Raw genomic sequence first — 8,947 nt, 5'->3', positions numbered from 1 at the left:
TCAAGGAAAGACTCGATAGACAGAAAGTCAACCCGTGGTGAATAGTGATCTGTGTGTTCAGTTCCTGGTAATTGTTGTCAATTTATAATCTTTGAATTTTGGACACAGGAAATGTCTGACGATGATAGGATCCCCGAGTGCGAACACTGCTGTGATGGCCGGGGTATGTGCGACAGGGAGCCTCGCCTGCAAAATGGTAGGTTCTTCACCGTCAAGCTGGAAGAGACCTTCGATGTTTGTACGGTACGCAACGACAATAAGTATTTCTTCATAATTAATCATGACTTGTGCTTCTTTGCTTCAACGTGTAATTTCCGTTTTTCTTTCAATTCGACTAGTGCATCCCCTGCCATGCAAGACCGTATGTCTTGAAGAAGCTTGGTTTCCAAGAGTTTGAGAATATGGAGACGATGAGAGCTCACCTCAGAACTAAACATGGTTATGCTTTTCGGATTAATCACTACAATGCGCTTAATCACTCACATTTCAGTTGCTCTAATTGGGGAGCTCTCTGCAATGCCTATGGATTTGAGGAGAATATGCAAATAACCTTCGATATTCGTCCTGAAGATGATATTGAAGATAATATCGACATTTTGGTGGATGTGGATATGCCTCCAGTTTTGTCAAACAAATTTATTAAGTAATTTATATTGTTTATTTAAAAATATTTGGCGTTCATACCTACTAAAGTTGTTTATTTATAATTGTCAGCTTATTTCTTATCTTCAAGAAATACTCGGAAGGCTGTAGAGAAGACATACTACAGCTATGGCTACGAGCTTAATTGTGAGGAGAAAGGGTATCTTGTCTCATTTATAGATGATGTTGAGACTTTTAAGACCAATCACTTTATCAACCCAAATTTTAGTGGATACGTGCCACTAGTCCACGTGTTGCAGAATGGTAACTTCATTGTCAAAAACTTGGTATGATTTTGTTAATAACAGTAACTTGATTGCATACATTCTTCTTAAGTAAACTATAGTGCTAACTACATATGTTACTATTATGTTGTTCAACAGAAGCTCTCGAAGGAGGTTGTGCATGACATGATGCTTACCGAAGGTCATATATATATGGTTAGCATACGATCGTTTCCGCTGATGGCTTACCAAAGTGCATGCTCTATTTCTTTGAAAGATGCAAGGCTCAATATCAAAGAATGGAGCAAACTAATGAATGTGCGCATGCAACCGATTGGAGACAACATGCATATGCGCAGGCCACAAGTTGGCGACAGGTGGATCTTCATTCTCCATTTTGAAGATGGACCAGTTTACCTGTTTTATACTATTAGTTAGGTCCTAGGTAGTAAGAACAATTAGTTAGTGTTAATTATGACTATGATGATGAGGAGGAGTTGTTATTATGATGATGATGAGTTATGTGCTAGAATGTGTTAGAATGATGAGTTGTTATATGACTCATAGATGATGATGAGGAGGAGTTGTTATATGACTATGATGAGGAGGAGGAGTTGTTATATGACTATGATGATGATGAGTTGTTATTATGATGATGATGAGTTATTATATCAGTGGGTGAAAGAAACGTGTATTAAATTCAAGTGGATGGATCCAAAGTGACCAAGCTGGATTAATAGGATGACCAAGGTATAAGCTACTGCTATTTAGCAGTAGCGCGGGCGAAAACCCACGCTGTTGATAACTGACTTAGCAGTAGCAAGGGGTTAAACCCGCGCTACTGCTAAAAGTTAGCTGTAGCGCCATAGCAGTAATGCGGGGCCCGCACTACTGCTGGCCTCTAAACCAGCGCCACTACTAGGGAAAGGTTTTCCCTAGTAGTGTGATGATTTAATATCATTATCTCAGGTGCACCTACAATGAGTTGGTGTCTCAATTGCAGATTCACAAACATAATACTCACTGAAACAACACAGTAGATTAACCATATAAACTATCTAAGGACAGTCATGTGTTCATACTGGATGAAGCAGCTCACTTGGGAAAGCACAAGCATTGCTAGTCGAAACACAACACGTTAATTCTTAAGTAACATCATTAAATAGTAATTCCTATGAGAATATTGGAACATCCCTACGAGAGGATTTACAAATTCTGAAGGTTTGAAAACGAGCAGTGCAGTAGCAGGGAAGCTTACAAGGGTTGGTTTCTTAACCCACCGTTAAGTAATAATAAGAATACATTCAGATAAGCCTAGGCAGTACAGTACTATACAGAGATCTAAAAGTAAATTATTTTGACAGAATATCCATCAATCCAAAGGAATAGCACAAATTCATGTTAATGAATTAGCAGTACGCCATCTGTGTTCGATCTGGCTACCAAGCACCTGCGATAAAAAGAATGGTGGAAATCTCAGTTTAGCATATGAACTAACACTTCTCTGAGCCTAATTCAGGCAGAATGAAATTCAGTGTTGATTTGGCATAACATGAACACACTGTGTGCTTACTGCTTCAGAAATTTGACTGGACAACTCGTTCTTGCTGGTCCGGAAAACAGGGGTTTCAAGGATTTCCTCGATTTATTTCAAGACCGATCACAGATTGTACAACCAAGCAGACGAAATGACAAAAAGGATCAAAGGAAGGCAACATTTCAAAATTACTCGAACTGATGTCGCGCTAACAAAACGAATAAGCCAATGGTCTTTTTAACCATCCAGTTAAGAAACAGGATGGTGCCGAGCCCTAGTTAGGTACACTTGCTTGAATAGTTTGATTGAATAAAGTATGAATATTGCAAGGTCTCTCCTAGTTAGGTACACTTGCTGCCTTTAATCAACACAATTTGAACATTAAGTTGAGCACACCAACTGACACTTCACATTAGTCAAACACTTAAACCCATGTACATTCACTCACTCTTTCTGTGGTCAACTTGTCCACTACATCACTCAAACCAAATTCAACTCATGTACCCACTACAGAATACCCTGCAAATTTCAGTACTGGCATTTAGTGTCAGTTGGATTCAGTACACAAGGATAATTCAGCAACATCTATCAATAAGTGAGGTAACTAAGTCTAGAATAATTGACCATTTGAAAACCCTAAAATTCAGTTAAACAAGGCATGAAAATTCAGTGACAAACAGCAAGATTCAGTTAAGTAGGTTCACTTAACAACTAGGTCCAGTGACAAACAGCAATATTCAGTTAAGTAGGTTCAGTTAACAACTAGGTTCAGTGACAAACAACAAGATTCAATTAACACCTAGGTTAAGTGACAAGCAACAAGATTCAGTTAACTAGGTTCAGTAATTCAGTTAATAACTAGGTTCAGTGAGAAACATCAAGATACGGTTATGTAGGTTCAGTTAAGAACTAGGTTCAGTCACAAACAGCAAAATTCAATTAACTAGGTTCAGTTAACAACAAAATTTGCTAGAATTCCAGCAAAATACATCTAACTGCATTCAGTTAAGAACTAGACCAGTCACAAATAGCAAAATTCAGTTAACTAGGTTCAGTTAACAACATAATTTGCTAGGATTCCAGCAAAATACAGTTAATGACATTCGGTTAAGAACTAGGTTCAGTCAAAAACACTAAGATCCAGTTAACTAGGTTCAGTTAACAACAAAATTTGCTAGAATTCTAGCAAACCCTAGTTTTCAAATCTGGAACCCTAGAATTCCACCAACGAAATTTGCTAATACAGAGAGGCAGGCAGCTCTCCTAGGGTCTCGACCACTACCATTTGACAGTAGCTCAAAGGAATTTGCTCCAAATATGGCGACAATGAAATACTCTTAGGTGAATATGCTGTGGCCGCACAATCTTCCTTCTCGTCGTGGGTGCCCCCTGCCACGCCGGCTAGGCACGGTGACTGGCTCTATCCACCACGCCTTGTCCCCACCACTCTCTCGTTGATGGATCCGGAGCCACCACCGCCGCCATGCCCGCAAGAGAGAGGACGGGGAGAGAGAGCAAGGGATAGGAGGGAGTGAGGGAGCGTTCAGGTTCAGCCGACCCAATGGCTTCGGACAGAGCCATTAACGACAACGGCGCGTCATCATTGCTGTCGGACCGCGAGGGATCAGACACGACAAAACGCGCTCAAAAAATGGCTCAGTGTTTTTTGCCACTGTCAATTCTTCGGTTCGGTGCAAAATGTCACATTTTGTAAAGTGGTGGGTTTTCGCAAGTCGTGACACAAAAGTGATGATTCTGTGCATTTAAATCATCTCATTTGGCATGGTGTTTTGGTCTGAACATGTTTGTTTTAATTCTATCTCCAAGGTTCGGAATTGAGCAAAATGCATATGCATATATAATTCGATGGTCTCTATCTTCCGGAAGTTTGGTACTAATGCATTCCCTAGATAGAAGTATATTATGAACTAAAACCACGACGAGTAATTTGAAACGGAGGGAGTAGAAAGTTATCATATAGCCAAAGAGAATGATACGTTCATATTTCCTTGGTACCTAGTGTAACAGATTGTTGCTTCAGAAAAACTAGTTATCTCAAGGACAACATCTTAGAGAGATGCAATGATGATTTAATATCATTATCAGTTTAGCTCAGGTGCACCTACATTGTAGGGTCACCCTGTGGTCTCACCGAGGACAAGGCAGGACTTCTTTTCATCCCGCCTTCTCTAGTTTGTAAAACTTTCAAAAAATTGAAATATATTCAAGTGGGACCCCCCCCCCCCTCCCCCGTGTCAGCTTAAAAAAAACAATGAGTTGGTGCCCCAATTGCAGATTTACAAACATAATACTCACTGAAACAACACAGTAGATTAACCATCTAAACTATCGAAGGATAGTCATGTGTTCATACTGGACTAAGCAGCTCACTTGGAAAAGCACAAGCATTGCTAGTCGAAACACAACGCGTTCATTCTGAAGTAACATCATTAAATAGTAATTCCTATGAGAAGATGGGAACATCCCTACGAGAAGATTAGAACATCCCTATGAGAAGATTTATAAATTCTGAAGGTTCTGAAACGACATGGATCACATACAGAACATCTGTTGTGTTTTGATCATGACAAGCAGTAGCAGGGAAGCTTACAAGGGTTGGTTTCTTAAACCCCAGCGTTAAGTAATAATAAGTAAGAATATATTAAGATAAGCCTGGCAGTACAGTAGCTAATCCACTAACAATAAACTATACAGGGATCTAATAGTAAATTATTTTGACAGAATATCCATCAATCCAAAGGAACAGCACAAATTCGTGTCCACCTCTCTGTACATACTCTGTAGTGTATTAGCAGTACTCCATCTCTGTTCGATCCGGCAACCAAGCACCTGCGATAAAAAGTATGGTGGAATTCGCGGTTTAGCATATGAACCCACACTTCTCTGAGCCAAATTTAGCTAATTCGGGCAGACCGAAATTCAGTGTTGATTTGGCATAACACGAACACTCTGTGTGCTTACTACAGAACTTTGACTGGACAGCTCGTTCGTGCTGGTCCAGGAAACGGGGGAAGGGTTTCAAGATTTTCCTCGATTTATTTCAAGACCCATCACAGATTGTACAACCAAGCAGCCGAAATGACAAAAAGGATCGAAGGAAGGCAACATTTCAAAATTACTCGAACTAATGTCGAATGCGTACATTTTGCGCTAACGAATCAAATAAGCCGATGGTCTTTTTAACCATCCAGTTAAGAAACATGATGGTGCCGAGCCCTACCCCTATGGAACGAGATCCTCTAACATCACGAAGGGATATTCTATATGATTAAATCTAAAATGACTTGAATTAATTTACAAATTACAAATCTACCTTATACATTTACAATAATTACATACAAACAAATTATGGTATAATAAAATTAATTTCGAATTTTATTTTCTATGAACAGTAATTACGCACATTGTCTTTGCTACAGTACCCATGACATCCCTTCTTCATTTTGCACTGGGATTACATTGTAGCTTCGTGACATCCCTTCATGATGTTAGAGGATCCGTTCCCTACACCTATCGCTCATCTTTGTCCTGTTACAGAGATCACCATCACGAGCGTGTCCAAATCAAATTCCCCACCACATCCGACGAAAATTCAAACAACCACAGCCACAGGACCTCTATCCGCCACAGAGAAAATCACAAGAGGATTCAGAGAACAGAAGTCACAAGAGGATTCAGAGAACAGGGGGCAACAACTCCACAGCACCTCAGAATTGCATACATCGATAATGGTCGATCAACAGTATATTAACCAACAGTTTCACAGTAAGCATCTGTTTGCATCAACGCAAACCAAAATTAACACGATCTAAAACGGCAGGCGGCGAATCAACTACTGCTGGCGAACGAACGGCGGCATGCCCTCGAATGCGGCGGCGGCGGGGACGTCTGGGGTCGGATTGGTCTGGCTCCCGCTCAGGCGCGCTCCCCGCGGATGCGGCGGGCGAGCTGGATGTCCTTGGGCATGATGGTGACGCGCTTGGCGTGGATGGCGCAGAGGTTGGTGTCCTCAAAGAGGCCGACGAGGTAGGCCTCGGCGGCCTCCTGGAGGGCGAGCACGGCGTGGGACTGGAAGCGGAGGTCCGTCTTGAAGTCCTGCGCGATCTCGCGGACCAGGCGCTGGAAGGGCAGCTTGCGGATCAGCAGCTCCGTGCTCTTCTGGTACTTGCGGATCTCGCGGAGCGCCACGGTCCTGGGCCTGTAGCGGTGCGGCTTCTTCACGCCGCCGGTGGTCGGGGCCGACTTCCTGGCGGCCTGAAAGCACATCGTTTCGATTCAAACACGTCAGCGAAGGCAGGTCGACCAGATCGGGGGAATTGACGAGGAGGGGAGGGACGGGTAGGGGAGAAGGGAAGGGGCGGAGGCGTACCTTGGTGGCGAGCTGCTTGCGGGGCGCCTTGCCGCCGGTGGACTTGCGGGCGGTCTGCTTGGTACGGGCCATGGCTCCTCTCGCCGGCTTCGGTTGCCTTTGCTGTGCGGGAGCGGGCGGTGGAACTCGAAATTGAAGGCGGGGAATTGGGTGATGGGAGAAGAGGAGGGAGGTTGGTGGGGAATTTATATGTGGGGGTGGGCGCGCGGGGCGGGCAGGGGTGGCATGGATCGCGGATTGCGCTCGGATCTGACGGCTGGGCTCGCGTAGAGCCGATCCGCGTGCTCGGCGATGGTTGGCGGTGGAGTGAGGGGGCGCGGATCGCTGACTTGGCGGTGGAGGGCCGGACTGCGGTCTCATGTATAGCTGGCCAAACGGCCCGGTAGCACCAGGCCCGGCACGACCCGGGCTAAACGGGCCAGGCCCGGCACGCGACACGTCATGGGTGGTGCTTGGGCCTGGAGGCTAGGCACGCAGGCCGGCACGGCACGGCCCGTTTATGTTTTTTAAAAAAATATAAATATATATGTCCTATATAAATACCGAATACCTTAATATGTTTAATATTTTTATAGTGCATGCGTGTTTTATTAGTGCTTGAATCTAAGTAGTAGTACTGTTATAGTGTAGTCTTTGTATTTTTTTATCCTTTTGTAATTATAGAGTATGTCTTGTATTCTTTTATTCTTTCAGATGGGAGTTTTAATGATGTGCATGTGCTAATGAAACTCTAGATTTATCTCACATAATAGTCTACCGGATTTTGCAATTTTCTACATTTTTGACCATTTTTTTTGCTGTTTTCATAGGTATTACGAAGAAAAAGAAAAAAAAATCGCGCCAGACGGGCCAGCGTCCTCCAACGAGCCGACGTGCCTGGGCGTGCCGCGTGCCGGCCCATGTAGCCTACATGCCGTGCCTGGGCTGCTAGCTCCGGCCCGTGGGCCGATACGGCACGACCCAGTTATTATTCGTGTCGAGACGGGCCGTGTCGTGCCAGGCACGTTTACGGCGGGCCGGGCCCAGCTGGCCCGTTTGGCCAGGTATGGTCTCATGCATGTGTGGGCGGGTATCCCGGCTGTCGGCCAGTTTCGAGGTCAGGTTCGCTTTAGAGCTTCATACTTGATTTTCTTCGGTTTTTCCTCTTTCCTTTTTCTCTTTGATTTTCTTTAGTTTTTTCCAATGAGTTTTTCTCTTATATATATCTTTATTTCTAAAAAAGTTCGTGGTTTTCACAGTTTTCTTTGGGTTTTTCATTTTTTTCTTCTTTGCTTCTAAGGTGTTTTCTTTGTTTCTCTGTTTCATTTCTTTGGTTCACATTTTCTCTCTATTTTTGTTCAACACATATCTATTTTTATTACACATTTGTATATGCTAAGTACACACCAGGAACTTTATTTTTTACATTTTACCTTTTTAAAAATATATGACTAACATTTAAAAATAATAATGTTTGATAACTACTTTTTATACACATTATACAGGCTCGGTATATATCAGCAAAAAATAATATATGTCTATTTTTTCTGAAATATATGATTCACAATTTTTATAAATGATCAACAATAAATAAAGTTTATTTTTTTATGTTAAAAAATTTCTTACATGCTCTACATTTTTCATATATATCAGGAGAAATTTTGTCTACATTTAATAAATATATGATTAACATTTCACCCAAATATTCGTGTTTGATGACTACTTTTTTCGTACGCATTGTACGTTTTTGGTACACATCAGGTACATTGTTATGTGGGTTTAACATTTTTGAACTATATCATTGACATTTTTTTGGCAAATGAACAATTTGTTATAAATTTCAACGCATTATGTTAAATATATTTTAATATATGTTCTAAATTTTTGGTATACATCTATAATATTTTTCAACTATATGATTGACATGTTTTTGGCAAACAATCAATTTTTTATAAAAATTAACGCTTTGTGTCCATTTTTACACGTGTTCAAAATGTTTGGTATACATCTAGAACATTTCTGTACACGTTTAAAATTATTTAAACAGATGATTAACATTTGAAAAAAAATTGGGTATCTAATATTTTTATATACACATTATGAGTATTTTGTATAGATCAAGAAGATTTTTATATACAGATTTAATATTTTCCAAATAAATTACTTTTATCTTAA

The 8,947-nt window shown here is 41.4% G+C and overlaps 1 protein-coding gene across 1 annotated transcript; it reads right to left on the bottom strand.

The window, feature by feature from the left end:
* Positions 1-6,086: 6,086 nt before the first annotated feature.
* Positions 6,087-6,943, bottom strand: LOC119334759 (histone H3.3-like). The gene is made up of 2 exons (XM_037607303.1): positions 6,794-6,943; positions 6,087-6,678 (listed from the first exon to the last, which is right to left on the bottom strand). The coding sequence occupies exons 1-2, from the start codon at positions 6,863-6,865 to the stop codon at positions 6,340-6,342; spliced, it is 411 nt and encodes a 136-aa protein (XP_037463200.1). The 5' UTR covers positions 6,866-6,943; the 3' UTR covers positions 6,087-6,339.
* Positions 6,944-8,947: the final 2,004 nt, after the last annotated feature.

This window comes from Triticum dicoccoides, chromosome 7A (genome assembly GCF_002162155.2).
Source record: "Triticum dicoccoides isolate Atlit2015 ecotype Zavitan chromosome 7A, WEW_v2.0, whole genome shotgun sequence".
In the NCBI taxonomy this organism is placed as follows: Eukaryota; Viridiplantae; Streptophyta; class Magnoliopsida; order Poales; family Poaceae; genus Triticum; species Triticum dicoccoides.
Note: the sequence above shows the minus strand (reverse complement) of the source record. Positions and strands in the feature narration are given on the sequence as shown.

Excerpts from the sequence above, each read along its gene's own strand:
- LOC119334759 (XM_037607303.1), bottom strand. The coding sequence starts at position 6,865 with ATGGCCCGTACCAAGCAGACCGCCCGCAAGTCCACCGGCGGCAAGGCG. Across the intron at positions 6,679-6,793 it reads GCAAGCAGCTCGCCACCAAG|GCCGCCAGGAAGTCGGCCCC; the intron begins GTACGCCTCCGC and ends ATGTGCTTTCAG.